The 14,826-nt window shown below is 39.7% G+C and overlaps 2 protein-coding genes across 3 annotated transcripts in view; one reads left to right on the top strand and one right to left on the bottom strand.

The window, feature by feature from the left end:
* The window catches only part of Ubac2 (UBA domain containing 2), a 159,389-nt gene that overhangs the window by 111,039 nt on the left and 33,524 nt on the right, over window positions 1-14,826 (bottom strand). The gene's annotated exons all lie outside the window — the stretch shown is intronic.
* On the top strand, window positions 8,253-13,108 carry Gpr18 (G protein-coupled receptor 18). The gene is made up of 3 exons (XM_040281671.2): window positions 8,253-8,342; window positions 8,431-8,484; window positions 11,776-13,108. The coding sequence occupies exon 3, from the start codon at window positions 11,810-11,812 to the stop codon at window positions 12,803-12,805; it is 996 nt and encodes a 331-aa protein (XP_040137605.1). The 5' UTR covers window positions 8,253-8,342; window positions 8,431-8,484; window positions 11,776-11,809; the 3' UTR covers window positions 12,806-13,108.

Here is a 14,826-nt window from a genome sequence, read left to right as displayed (position 1 = left end):
TGGCTGCCCAACAATGTGTGTGAACCTAGCCATCCTGAACCACACGCTTAAAAATGTCTCTCTGTGTGTGTGTGTATACATATTGATATTTTATGTGACTGTATATATATAATGTTATGTAGCATATATACACATATATATGTATATACACATATGTATATATTTTTAAACATGCCAAATTTGTTCCAAGGCTTCTTTACATTTAACTCTTAGTAGAATATCAGGCACAAATAATATTAAAAATGGAATGTTCTCAAGGGCCTAGATGAGGAACACATAGTCCTACAGACAGAACTCTTTCCTGAAAAAGGATGCTTCCAATGAGGGAAGAACTAGTCTACCAGCCAGGGAGCAAGAACATGTCTATTACATAAAGCCATATAATGTAAAATTGTTGACAAAATTAACACAAATTTTTTTATAACCTGCCAAAACTTCAATTCCAGTGGAGGTGAAGAGCTCTGAGAGACAATCATCTGTAGGTGGCAGTAAAAGCACAGGATTTATGTCAAAGCACCTCGAACCATCAGGTTATAAAATGAGAAAACACACGTCAGGAACCTGAAACTACCTCATGCCCAGTTAACTCTGCAAGCACTCCTACTTAAACAAACTGAAGTAACCGCTCTGATGCAAGACCTCTGCACCCTGCCTACTTTCCCTCAGGCCTTCACACAGCCACAGTCACAGCCAATCCTAACATATCAATTTGTTTTTAGAATCATGATTTTATTTGTTATGTCTCTGTAGTTAAGTTAGACCTACGTGACTGGCCACCCATTTTTCAAGACATAGCATAACTTTCTTACACTAATATTAGACAAATAAAGTCTACACTTTATTTGCATGCCCCTTCACACAAAGAAACACACCAGCAGGCTGCCTGTGTGTCTGAGGGTGGTATACTACCATCCACTTCCTTCCCCTTTTTGTTAGGATTCTGTTTAGACCATGTGGCTTGCTGGTAGCAAGGGGCTATATGAGCTGAAAGCCATAAATGCTTCATAAAGGATATCAGTACACAAAGTGTTAGCAATAAGGCAATATCATTACTGTAATGGCCAACTGATTTGTCACTGTTGCCAGATTCATAAGCATAAGCAGGGAGTGCTGCTACACAGTTCTCCTGAGTAACCAGATCAGTGCCGTTCATTCTAAAGAAAAGAACAACAAAAAATATGCACGATTTTTATGTCTTCCTCTGCAAGCTGATTATAATTTCTCCAAGAGATAAATTTAAAATGAGGTAAAAACACACACACTAAACAACAACACAGTAATACACGAACAATGAAAGGATGGCCAAGGCCAGGAATTAATGTGACCCCATCAGGCACTGAGTGCTCAGAGTTTCAAGTAGGCCCTGATCCTTCTTGGCATGAGGTATTATTAAATGACCCTGGGACACATTAAGGTTTCCATGCAGAGAGGCCCAGCTCCCAACCTGCCAGGTTTCCTGTATAGAAATTCAAAAGACCACAGATAAAATACCTCACTGCAATGGAAAGACGTAAGGATTAATTCAAATTAGACAATGCCGGAAGTGGAAGGCCCCTGGAGAAGGCCTCAACCAACTTCCCCTTCCTTCCAACTGCAGGGAGTGGTGACCAGAGAAACTAACTTATTAAAGACAACTCAGTCCATTAATCAGTGGCACAGAGCTCCAGCACAGCTACCCAATCCCAGTGTAAGGACAAGAAAATTTAAATGTACTGCAAAGAAACCATGGACACTTCAGATGGGACAGAGATAAAGAGAACTAGTGTGTCTATAGCACATGCCTGACCCAAACTATGGGGCAGGAGGCAATCCCAGACTGAGATTCCAGGGGCAAACAAATTACTCACAGAAGCAGCTTCCCATAGCAGGGATGCCCTCACACCCAGTTTTTGCCACCTCCAAGTTTTCTTTAAAAAGCCTTTCTAACTACAAAGTGTACTACACATTCAGAAAAGGCAGGCTGGACAACCCATTTGCTTCTTTCCCTTCTCTACCCTGTCCCTGAGGCTATGGGTACAGATTCCACCCAAAAGGCCAGGCCCCTGGCTTCCAGTGGGATCTCAGAGTAGAACTGAGATTAGCCAGGGGTTGCTTAAATAGGAGTCTTGATTCTCCTGGCTCCTTCCTCTAGGGGAAACTGAGGCTCACTGTCTCTCTTCCCAAGGCAAATAACTTGACAGGGGTCTCCCCCTGTCCAGGGTCCAGTGCCCCCTCACTACCATGGTCTCTGGGGTACAGATGGTAAGAGTAACAAAGCAACAGGCCAGGGTTCCACACATAGATGTCTGATGCCCTTCCTCACTGCCACTTCTCCCACACCCCACCAAAAGGTGTGACCACCGAAGCATGAACTCCAAAGCATCTGTTTTAATTTGGGTGCTTCTTGAAATCCATACAAATGGAACTACCCACTGTAATTTCTTTGTGTCTGGCTTTTTGACTTAACACCATGCTTAGGAGATCATTCTTATTTGGATTGTGATGGTGTTCTACTCTGCCTACACCACAACTGACTTATCCATTCTATAGCTGGTGAAAAGTCTGGTTCCTAATTTGGAGTATTATAAATAATACTGCTATGAACATTCTTTCCACTTCTTCTGGTGCACACGACCATGCATTTTTACCAGTTATGTATCTAGGTGTGGACTCTATGTCATAGCACTTGTGTGAATTCACTTTAGTACTTCATATCAAACTGTCCTGCACATTTAAACTCCCACCCACCAGCAAGACACAGAGTTCTCGATGGCTTGATAACTTCACCACCACTTCACATCTTCAGTCTTTCTCATTATAAACATGTTGCTGGGTGATAATGTCTTTTTGTGGGTTAATTTTCATTTCCCAGATTATTAATGAAGTTGAACAGAGGTACATCCCCCTGACCACTCAGGTTCAAACCTCTGCCCATGGGGAGGCAGTGTTCCTCCCAGGCACATTGCCTATTCAGGCTGCAGAATTCAACATTTCCTCGGGAATATCAACTCTAGTGAGGCACAGGGGAAGGAAAAGATGATCTATTCCATCATGACATTATTTGCTACAGATTATTTCTGATACCCAACTTCAAAAAAATTTACCAAAATAAAGATAATATGACATGTAATACAGAAAGAGCACACAATCTGAGACTCATGAACAGACATCCCTGGTCACAACCATGTATCCTACATGTTCTATGTCCTCAACATATTCTGGAGTCAGCATGGAGATGGAACCGAACCCTGCCTGATGATTGATTTAGCTCTATTACCTTTGATAATACAGATAGGAACAATGTCATATAAATAATAATTTTAAAAAACCTAAGTAACTCATTTTAAACCAACAACCTTAAAGTGGTTACTTTTAGTATACAGATGCCTGTACATTAAAATATTCAGAATCCTCAAACTCACACACATTAGAATATAGGTTTATTTCTTTACCAATTCTGGCTATTTTAGTCAGCTTTCTGTTACTGCAACAAATTTCTGAGATAAACCAACTTATACAGGGAAAAAGCATATTTGGTTCCATGACTGACTAGCCCCATTGCTTTGGGCCTGTGGTGAAGCAGCCCATCAACGAAGTGTCTGGTAGAACAACTCATTCACCTCATGACCAGGAATGAACAGGAGAAAGAAAGAGCCCACTGTCACATAATTCCCTTCAAGAACATGCCCCCAATGATCTAATGTCTCCAATTAGGCTCCACCTCTTAAAAGTTCCTACCTCTTTGCAACCGTGCCAAGGTGAACACCAAGCCTTGAAATATGTGGGCCTCTGGGGCCCATGTTCTCTAGCAGTAGTCTCTTTCTTCCTAACTGTTACTTCCTGGTACTATAGGTGTTTTCCCCATAGACTCACCTCCATGTGCACCTCCATGAGATGAGAATTTGCGGCAGAAGGTCAAGTACATCACAATAACCACAGGATTCCCAATCAGTTGCCACAGGGCCCTCGACTGCATCTCTGTTTACTTAGGGGAAATGTTACACTGTGCACTTTTGGCCTGGGGTCCTATGGGACTTCAGTGGCTCCAGGACTGATCCACTGCCATGCAGGTCCTCTGAGGACCTTCTGGTGACAGATTCTCTAATATCTTTTTACTCTACTGTTTGTTTAGGTCTATGTTATCTTTAATTATCTATCATATATATATATATATGATCATATCAGGGTTCAAGTTGTGTACCAAAAGATAAATAACTGTCTGATTGTTTATATGCCTTTAAAATGTTTCAAATGCCCCCAAAAGTTGCTAAAAAAAAGGAATGTGGGAATGCTAACTTTACAACATAATATAGAAAATCAAATTGAAAGGAGTTTCATTCTAACTTGGCTATAAGATCATAGCTATAAATTGTTGGGATTTTAAACATACATTTAAAAAGCACATTTAGGGGCTAGGAGTGGCTCAGCGGTAGAGCACTCGACCAGCATGTGTGAGGCTCTGGGTTCAATCCTCAGCACCACATAAAAAAAATTTAAATAAAATAAAGGTATAATGTCCAACTACAATTTTAAAAAAGTTTAAAAATTAAAAAAAATTAAAAAGCACTTTTAAATACAGTTTCTCAATTTTTATCCAGAAACTCCTACCATTCAACATGTATCTCCCACCTCAGCTCAGTCCCTCAAAAGAAACCAGTCAGTTTAGATACAAGTTTGAGACAGAGAAGGGCAGGGGCAAAGATTCCAAAATGTGAAATTGGAGAACGTCAGGACCACATGGTAAGACTCCCCCTGCAGGTCAGAGCGTTCTTTGCTACTCTCACTCCTCCTCTCCCTGGGACAGGCTATCTCCCAACCACCAGGGCTTTCTGCTATCTGTCCCCACACTGGAACAGCTAAAGCACTGCAGTGGTCCCCTGGTCACAGTGCTAGTGGGGAGCAATGATAAGCTGCCCTCACTCTTGCTATGGTTAAGATAACTAGGTTAAGACCAGGAAATGTCTCTAACATAGGAACATGCTTTGTAACGGGAATTTGCTATATAAAACTATTAATATTCTTTCTAATAATTATAAACTTGGCTTAACTGAATCATACTATATCCACTTAAAACCCGGGCACTTGTGCTAAAATCAAAATTCACTTAGATTCTTTAACGTTTAACCAGAACTCAAAACTGGAACTAAATTGTTCTTTGTCTTATTTCATACAGCCTGTGACAAGTGAATCACTTTATGAAGGGAATCCTGCAGTCTCTGGGAAAATGTAAAATCCCTCTTTTGCAAGGAGTAAAATTTTTCTTTCACTTACATGAAATTAAAGTTGCATGAATGATCCCTGAGTCAGATAAGTTCCTCTGTTTGAATAAAGAATTCATTAGGGGGGCTGGGGATGTGGCTCAAACAGTAGCGCGCTCGCCTGGCATGCGTGCGGCCCGGGTTTGATCCTCAGCACCACATACAAAACAAAGATGTCGTGTCTGCCGAAAACTAAAAAATATTTTAAAAATTCTCTCTCTTTAAAAAAAAAAAATTCATTAGGTTTAAGTATTAAAGAAGCAAAGTAGACATAAAAATTTAATCCTTGATCAACTGTTTATCTGCTGAATGATTTGGGGAAATTTACCTTTTCCCTGTAATTCCTTCTCAACATAAAATCATAGTGAAGAGCCAGGAGCAGAGCCTGGTGTTCAGCGCTACCGGGTTGGGGGAAGAGGGAACCCGGCCCAAGCCCTGGCCTATCTCCATGTCTCACAAGCTGGCAAAAGGCCCATGCTAACTCTGGGCTCAGGAATTTACCCCTGACTCCCCCAAGAGTCTCCATTTGCTCACCCACTTGTTCAGTCACAGGTTCTGCCAACATGCAATGCCACACACACACATACATGTACACACGCACCAGCTGTCACTCTCAAGGAACAGCACAAAAGGCAGGTCAACGAGCAAGAGCATAGAGAGCAGGAGCCGCTGCAAGGACAAACACAGCCCGCTGCAGGGCAGAGAAGAGTTCCTGGAAAGGCAGCCTCCAGGATAAACTGCACTGGCCAAGCCGGGAGGTGGGAGGGCAGCCATAAACAGTGCCAGCAGTGGGGTGGTGGAGGAGTGGAACAGCATGCAGAAGGCTGGAAGAGAACATGCCAAAGGTCCCATCTGGCTGAAATGCAGAGTAAGGTGGGAAAAGAGTGAGAGCTGATCCCAACCTGACCTGATGTGGGGAGTTACTACACTTGCTTTTGAATGTGCCTAAGAAACTGGCAAATCAGAAATAAGAATGTCAGGGACTGGGGTTGTAGGTCAGTGGTAGAGGGCTTGGCTAGCATGTGTGAGGCACTGGATTAGATCCTAGCACCACATAAAAATAAATAAATAAAATAAAGGTATTGCGTCCATCTTCAACTAAAAATATTTTTTAAAAAAAGGATGTCATGTACAGAAAAGGACTCCAGTCTTAATGAGAGGACACTCCTGACTCTTAGGTATATACATTATTGCATCTGTTGATTTACACAGCACAGGAAGCTAACCAATACTTAATTTCTGAACATGTGTCACAGGCTATACGAAATAAGAACAGACTAGGTCTACAGACAAGAGGTTGCTATCTGACTGAAATATCACACTCCTGGATGGCATATGAAACATAACTCCATGGATTAAAAATTGATGAATGTAATTCAGTAACAAAGAGATATCTAGTGAATAAATCAAGGTAGTCACCTCAAAAAGAGTTATGACGGTGCTGGAGGACACTCAACTCCTAAGAAGCCAGGCTGTCCCTGAGTTCTTTGGAAGTCAGTAGCGCTCTCTGGCCCTCATTTTCCTCATCTACACTCATCCACACAAGAACAGCTGCTGTGGTCATCTCCAGGGCCTCTAAAGCCCGTTATTCTGATAGGCTAACAGACTCACAAGTGTTTGTCATCAAAGGCAAGGACTTCAATAATCACTATAAGGTGAGATTTACTATCATTTTGCGTGAAGGAGAAACACAAATACACACATACACATATGCGCGCACGCTCGCTCTCAAAAAATTGAATTCAAAAAACAAATGTAATTAAGTTCAGATACCCTCTAAAAGTTGACAAATCATGCATATCCAAATACAAAGATAATCAAAATTTTAGAACAAACAATTTTTTTTTTTGTTTTTAAAGAAGAGAGAAAGTTAAAAAAAAATGAACATAACTAGGCAGGCAATGATTTGCACTGCTCACTTCCCCTTCCGCTGGCTTCCTTCCCCTTCTTAGGTCAAAACACTCCTACTATGTAAATCATCCCACAGCCAACTCCGGAGTCCTCTCTGCTACGACTTGCAGGGAACTTCATGCAAAAGAAACAATTTCTAGACTTCCATGTGACCAAAAGAGATGTGAAGCATCGGGGACCATAAAACATAGCAAACCACAGCAGGCAAAATGTGTATGGCCCAGCAGAAATGAATGAACGGAGGATCCCATTTTTAACCACTGAGAAATGTCTGAATAGAGCTGGGCTTGGTGGCACACAAGCTGGTATCCCAGCTACTCAGCTGGTCAATTCAAGGCCAGCCTGGGCAATTTTTCGAGACCCTGTCTTTTTTTTTTTTTTTCTTTAATATATTTACCTTTTGTTGTAGTTGGACACAATATCTTTATTTTATCTCTTTATTTTTATGTGGTGCTGAGGATCGAACCCAAGGCCTCGCACATGCTACGCAAGTCCTCTACCACTGAGCCACAACCCCAGCCCCGACCCTGTCTTAAAATAAAAAATATAAAGGCTATAGATCAGTGGTAAAGCAAGCAACCCAGGGTTCAATCCCCAGTATTGGGGGAGGGGGTGATTTAAAAAGTAAAAAGTGGATATCCTATGATTTTAGGAATTTTGTAGTAAAGTGACACTGTTTGGGATACTTGCTAAGTACCCAGGTACTTTTTTAAGCACTTGGGATTTTTATGGATTAGAATCCTCACAATACTATCAGATGCATATTACATCTATTTTAATTGTATAGAAACTAGGAACAAATGCTCAGTGTAGTTAAGTAACTACACAAAGTTGCACAGCTTAGAAAGTAGTCAGACTTGGAATCCGGTTCTGCTCAACTTCAAATCTCCTCCTCTTTCCATAAATGATACAGACTTTAAACATCAAAGTAAACAGTTAATTGAAAAAAAATTCCCCTTTTGATAGGACTCTCTTAACACAATGCCATCATTTCAAGAGGAGCTTATGCTAAGTGTGACTTCATAAACAAATCACTTGTGAGAGAAAAAAAACCACATCCAGGATCAAGCTGCAAGCTGCAAAGCCCGTTTCAGAAAGCACTTCCTGAAAGAGACAGAGCAACGATTAGAGCTCAGCAGTGCCAACTCCTCCAGCAAGCCGGAGCTACATTCAAAACAGCCTTTAACGCAACAAGTGAGTCTAACACAAAAGAAATACGATGTGTCTGAAATGCACCATTTCCAGACAGAGCTATTTTAACTCACAGACACCTCTTTTTCAGAAGTGGGTACACCGGAAAATGGTCACTTCTAAGACAACGCTTTGATGGAAGAAGGTAAGCAGCATTCCTTTAACTTCATCACAGATCACTATCATAAGTACTGCTTTACTAAGCTCAAAATCACTAACAAAATATTACAGAAACTACGTTGGTGAAGGAAAGGACCTCAAAATCGTTGTGATCTTTCCATATTATTAGTACGACTGGGCACTAATTTTCAATATTACTTTAGATTAATGGTAATTTTTCAAATTAAGGAAAACCCTGGTATGGTAAGTCATAAATATATTAAAGTGTCTTTGTCACATTGTTTCAATTATATTGATTTATAAGATTATTTATCTTTTTGTTTTGGTACTGGGACTTGAACCCAAGGGCACTCCATTATTGAGCTACATCTGCATTCCTTTTTATTTTTATTTTGAGACAGGGTCTAAGTTGCCAAGGCAGTCCTTGAACTTGCGATCCTCTTGCCTCAGCTTCCCAAGTCACTGCCATGACACCTGCCACCACATCTGGCATTAAATTATTTGTTTAATTAAGAAAAGAAAAACTATAGGTGATCATGAAATGTAAAGCTTTCAAAAAGTTGACTTGAAAGCCAATTACTTTTCACAATTTTTCCAAAATTTTCTGTTTGCAGAGCATAGCCTTTAAGACACTTGAGTCATTCATACTTTATCCAAACTGGAGTGAATGAATGAAGACAAATGCAGATGGCAAATGAACTGCATAAAAGCCTCCTGAGCCCAAGGTGGGAAAGGCTCCCTGAGCTGGTTGGTAAATAAGGCATTTATGGAACAAAATTAGGGATGAAGACAGGTAGAGAAGAAAAAAAAAGAATACAAAATTTCATTTATATTTATTACTATTTAAAAATTATTTGAGGACTGGGGTTGTGGCTCAGTGGTAGAGTGCTCACCTAGCACAAGTAAGGCACTGGCTTCGGTCCTCAGAACCACATAAAAATAAAGATATTATGTCTATCCACAACTAAAGGCATTTTTTACATGTTTTTTATGTTTAATAAAGTTAATAAAATTTAAGATTTCAGTTCCCGAGTTCTTCTGGAGATCTAATTTTCTATGCAGTACTTTTCTCATCTGATAGAAATTAATATTATACTTTAACTGATATTTGGAAATTTTATTACAGGGTTTTAAATTTATAAAATTTTATTCCAAAATCATATTCAATCCACATATTTGAGAAACTAATTTAGGAAGTTGCAAATGAAGGAGGAAGAGGAAGGGAAAGAGAAAGAGAGGGAAGGAGGGAAGAAAGCAAATTTGCATCTTGTAACTTGTGCACAGCAACCTCAAAAGCTGTTCTCAGCAGCCCATGATACCACTGACCACAGGCTGCTAATCACCCCCATAATTCTCACTAAAGAGGGAGTCAGGGCTGAATTAGAGACAAGCCACTCTACAAAGTGACATTTTTGAAGGAAACTTCATACACCTCCAAATTTCAAAAAGATGCCTCAAAGTTCCATCTCTTTGTAGTGAGGCTATTTTTAAAATCTCTTAGTGGCTGTATCATGGTGAGGAGTTTTACTCTGAGGTTCAATGATATTTGCAATCACAACTAAACTCTTTCCATTTGAAATGAACACTTTTTTGGTGACTGGAATTTATTACTTTTGACATACGCATCAAGTTACTGATGACTTCTTATCAGTATCCACTTCTCTTAGCTGCTCCTTTTTAAAATTTAATTTGACAAACAGTATTCATGCTTCTATACTTAGGCAGAGGAGGGGTATGAGAGCTGTTCTTCTGACAGGAACATATTTTCAAGACATTCTTCTCTATGCACCACTGAGGCCCCTGAAATCAGCTTTTAGGACCTGAGACACACAGTCTGGTAGCTTCACTCTGAGGCACTCCAGTGGCCTGGACACAGTCCATCTGTTGCTCTAGGAGCCCAGTTATTTTTTTCTTTTGTTTAATATTTACTTTGTAGTTATATAGGTGGACACAATATCTTTATTTTTAATGTGGTGCTAAGGATCGAACCCGTGCCTCACACATGCTAGATGAGCACTCTACCTCTAAGCCACAACCCCAGCCTGAGCTCAGTTCTTGATCTGTAGATCATGACACAAAACCACTGTTTCTAGACTGATGATAAATTTAAGAGAATATGAGATAATACTATGAAGAAGTCTTTACCACTTAAGAATAAATAAAAGGTCAGACAGCAACTGTGCAAGTCTTCACTGACAAACTAGAGAACAGCTGCTATGAGTGACCTTACCAAACATTCTTTCCTTCACTCTCCTTCATTGAGCAAGTATTTATTTACTGAATACCTACTATGAGCTCAATCGGAAATAGGGAAATAGAAGATAAAATAAAGTTTCTGCTCTCTCGTATGTGAGAATTATTGTAATTTTCAATAATCAGTTTTCCAATATACAGTTTTTTTATTTTTTTAGTTGTTGATAGATCTTTATTTTATTAATTTATATGTGGTGCTGAGAATCAATCCCAGTGCCTCACACATGCCAGGCAAGTGCGCTACCACTGAGCCACAGTCCCAGCCCCCAACATACATTTTTATATTAAAATTATATTTAATAAATGGCTGGGCATGGTGGTACATGCCTGAAATCATAGGTACTCAGTAAGCTGAGTCAGGAAAGTCACAAGTTTGAGATCAGTCTGGGAAACTTAGCAGACCCTGTCTCAAAATTTTTAAAAAATGGCTGGAGATGTAGCTCAGTAGTAGAGTGCTTCAGGTTTAATCCCCAGTACACACCACCCCCTCAAAAAAAATTGTGTTTGAGCAAAAGTGTACTATTTTGACATTAATAACTTGATTATAAAATATTTAAACAGAATGGTGGTGAGAAAAAGTGGGAAACATTTTATAAGATTCAAAATACAGATTGGCCTTTCCCCAATAAGTCTAAATCAAGAATGCTTATTAGAGAGGAGTAATAACAGTTACCCGATTTCATACTATAGGGAGAAAAAATCATAAAGGAAAGCTTGCTTTTTGAGGCAGAAGACAGGTAAGCAGGGATAGTGAAATAAATGGATCCCCAACTGCATTGAGACCCTCTGAGCCATGTTCATGGGTTAGTATATAATAAGGGCTTGGGTAAGGCTTGGGGTTAGAGCATTTACCCGAGGTTAATCCCCAGCCCTGAAAAAAATGATGAGTTCACCACAGCTGTAATCTCTAGGGAATGCATTCCTTAATAAATGCTGAGACTCACATATTAAGTTTACAATATAAAATACTCTCAAAATGAGATAGCCAAGCTGAGTGTGAGAATGTTAGCATCTATTTTCCAACCAAGGGATTTATTCCTAATTTTTTCAACTATTTTTACAGCCTCTAAGTATCATGCCTACCAACAAGCTATAAGATGACTACTCCAAGCAATCAAGATCAACCCATCCCTTCTAATAGCTCACACCCAGACGAATACAAAATCGCGGCTCTTGTCTTCTACAGCTGTATATTCCTGGTTGGATTATTTGTTAATGTTACTGCCTTATGGGTTTTCAGTTGTACCACCAAGAAGAGAACTACTGTAACCATCTATATGATGAATGTGGCACTACTGGACTTAATATTTATAATAAGTCTACCCTTCCGAATGTTCTACTATGCAAAAGGTGAATGGCCATTTGGAGAGTACTTCTGCCACATTCTCGGGGTTCTTGTAGTGTTTTACCCAAGCGCTGCTCTCTGGCTTCTTGCTTTTATCAGTGCCGACAGATACATGGCCATCGTACAGCCGAAATATGCCAAAGAACTTAAAAAAACATACAAGGCCTTGCTTGCCTGTGTAGGAGTGTGGATAATGACCCTGACAACCACTGTCCCTCTGCTGCTCCTCTACGAAGACCCAGATAAAGCCTCCTCCCCTGCCACCTGCCTAAAGATCTCTGACATCATTCACTTCAAAGCCGTCAATGTGCTGAACTTCACTCGACTGATATTCTTCTTCCTGATCCCTGTGTTCATCATGATTGGGTGCTACTTGGTCATCATTCACAGTCTCCTCCATGGCAAGACATCTAAGCTGAAACCCAAGGTCAAGGAGAAGTCCATAAGAATCATCATCACACTCCTGGTGCAGGTGCTCATTTGCTTCCTGCCCTTCCACATCTGCTTTGCCTTCCTGATGCTGGGTGGGGAAGAGAACAGCTACAGCCCTTGGGGAGCCTTCACCACCTTCCTCATGAACCTCAGCACCTGTCTGGATATGATCCTCTACTACATTGTTTCCAAACAATTTCAGGCTCGGGTCATTAGCGTCATGCTGTACCGCAATTACCTCCGGAGTGTGCGTAGAAAAAGCTTCCGATCTGGGAGTTTACGGTCACTTAGCAATGTGAATAGTGAAATGTTATAAATGACGTGAATTTTCTTCAATCTCTTTAAAATTCATTTTTCTTTAAAATTCATTTTCCTAACCACTCTAGGACCAATGGATATTCTACATAATATTATCAAGTCCCCTCTCTGCTAAAAGAAAAGAAAAAAACTTTTAAGAACTCTTTTGTGCAATCTTATTGTGGCAATACAATTACACATTCTAATTTTTTATTTTCAAACTTGTATAAAACATTTTTGTGAATTATTGGGGAAAAAACACCCACACTGGCATTTCACAGTCAAGCCTTATCTACACAGATAATAAATATTTTTTTAATTATTTTGAATTTATTCTGTGAATCATGAGGAAAAAAATTCAACCACTGATCAAAGCAATTGGGTACACTATTTTCAATCCAGATGCACCTCTTGTGTCTAATCTCAGGACCCTGAGGTATAAATTAAATATTTCTACAAAAACAACTATGTGCAACACATCATCACTGGCTGCAGAGCAAACTGATGGTGGCAAGCAGCAGATGCACCTGGGAAGGTCACCCCTATCAGCCCCGCTCCTACTCTGAATTTGGTTTCTTTTAGAGATAAGACTAGTCAAAAACTTTCTAGACTAGATAAAAACTTTCTGAGAGCATACATGCACCCAATCCCACATAAAACTAATGATGAAAACTTAACCTGAGATCCCTTTCTGCCCAATAACAAGGACACGAGGTGTTTCTGTGTGAAAGCCATTCTCTGATGACAAAAAAATCAACAAAGTGAAAACGTTAAGTCATGGTTGTCACAAAAAACTTATAGGTAATCTAAAATAGTTAATGAAAATTTATTTAGCATGGTAAGTACTTTTTTTTTTTGGTACTGGGGATTGGATCCAGCGGCCCTTAACTACTGAGCCACATCCTCAGCCCAGCCCTTTTTATTTTTTTATTTTGAGACAGGTTTTTGCTAAGTTGCTTAGGGCCTCGCTAAATTGCTGAGGCTGGCTTTGAACTTGTAATACTTCTGCCTCAGCTTCCTGAGTGACTGGATTATAGGCTAGGACCATGTATACAGTGTAATTACACACATTTAACACAGTATGTAAAAATTCAAAATTCCACTATTCTAGAGGGGTTTGATTCTGAAAAACAATGTTACATCCACATGTAAACACTAACAATTAAAAAACAGTAAGCATGTAACCCATGCTGGACAGATGTGTGGCCAGCATGGGTTACTAGACATAGCTTATAAGAAAAGTTACACATAAGTTATGTCTTTTCCTATAAGCTAGGTCTAGTGATAGAGCTTCTTTAGTTTGCGAACAACAGTTATATTTCCTGAATTGAAATAACAGTTATGAGCATCTATCATGTGTCAGGTACAATTTCTATGCAAAGCACAAGACAGACAGGTCTATATAGAGTTCAGTGACCTTATCCTATAGTTTGACTAGTGCTCACTATAATCAAGATTACCCTTTCAATGTTACTGAGTGTAAGGAAGTTAACACATAAAGTAAAACCTAGTTCTCCCTCCAACTACTAGTAGGTAGCGTAGAAGATACAGACAATGACAAAAAATACTATGATATAATAACATTAAGATAATAAATGTAATAAATACTAATAAGAATATTAATACATTTGTTATAATACACCTAAAAGGGCAATTAATCTTACCAAAGAAAGCCAGGTGGGCATAAGACTACAAATAGTGTACCCAGTATGGTAAGAAAGATAAATGACTGATGGGGGAGAGGCCTGACATGAGATGGTGGTCCTAAAGAAAAGGAAAACCAAATATGCTGCAAGGAACTCAGTAAGAGTTTGCTTAATTCTCTCTACTCCCTATAAAGAACAGAGTGCTTCCAACTGACCCATGATAGCCCTTTATAAACAGCTCAGAAAGGGAACCTGAAAGAAGCCACCTGCTTAAGATTTTTCACACAACCCATCAGTGGCACAGATGGAATCTCGAACCTGTGATGGCAAAGCCCATGCCATTCCTGCTACTCCAGTTGCCCTGATGGCATCCTGGAGGAGCATGAACTTTGTT

The sequence above is a fragment of the Ictidomys tridecemlineatus genome, chromosome 6 (genome assembly GCF_052094955.1).
Source record: "Ictidomys tridecemlineatus isolate mIctTri1 chromosome 6, mIctTri1.hap1, whole genome shotgun sequence".
Taxonomy (NCBI): domain Eukaryota; kingdom Metazoa; phylum Chordata; class Mammalia; order Rodentia; family Sciuridae; genus Ictidomys; species Ictidomys tridecemlineatus.
The sequence above is the reverse complement of the archived record's forward strand: the minus strand, read 5'-3'. Positions and strand labels throughout refer to the sequence as shown.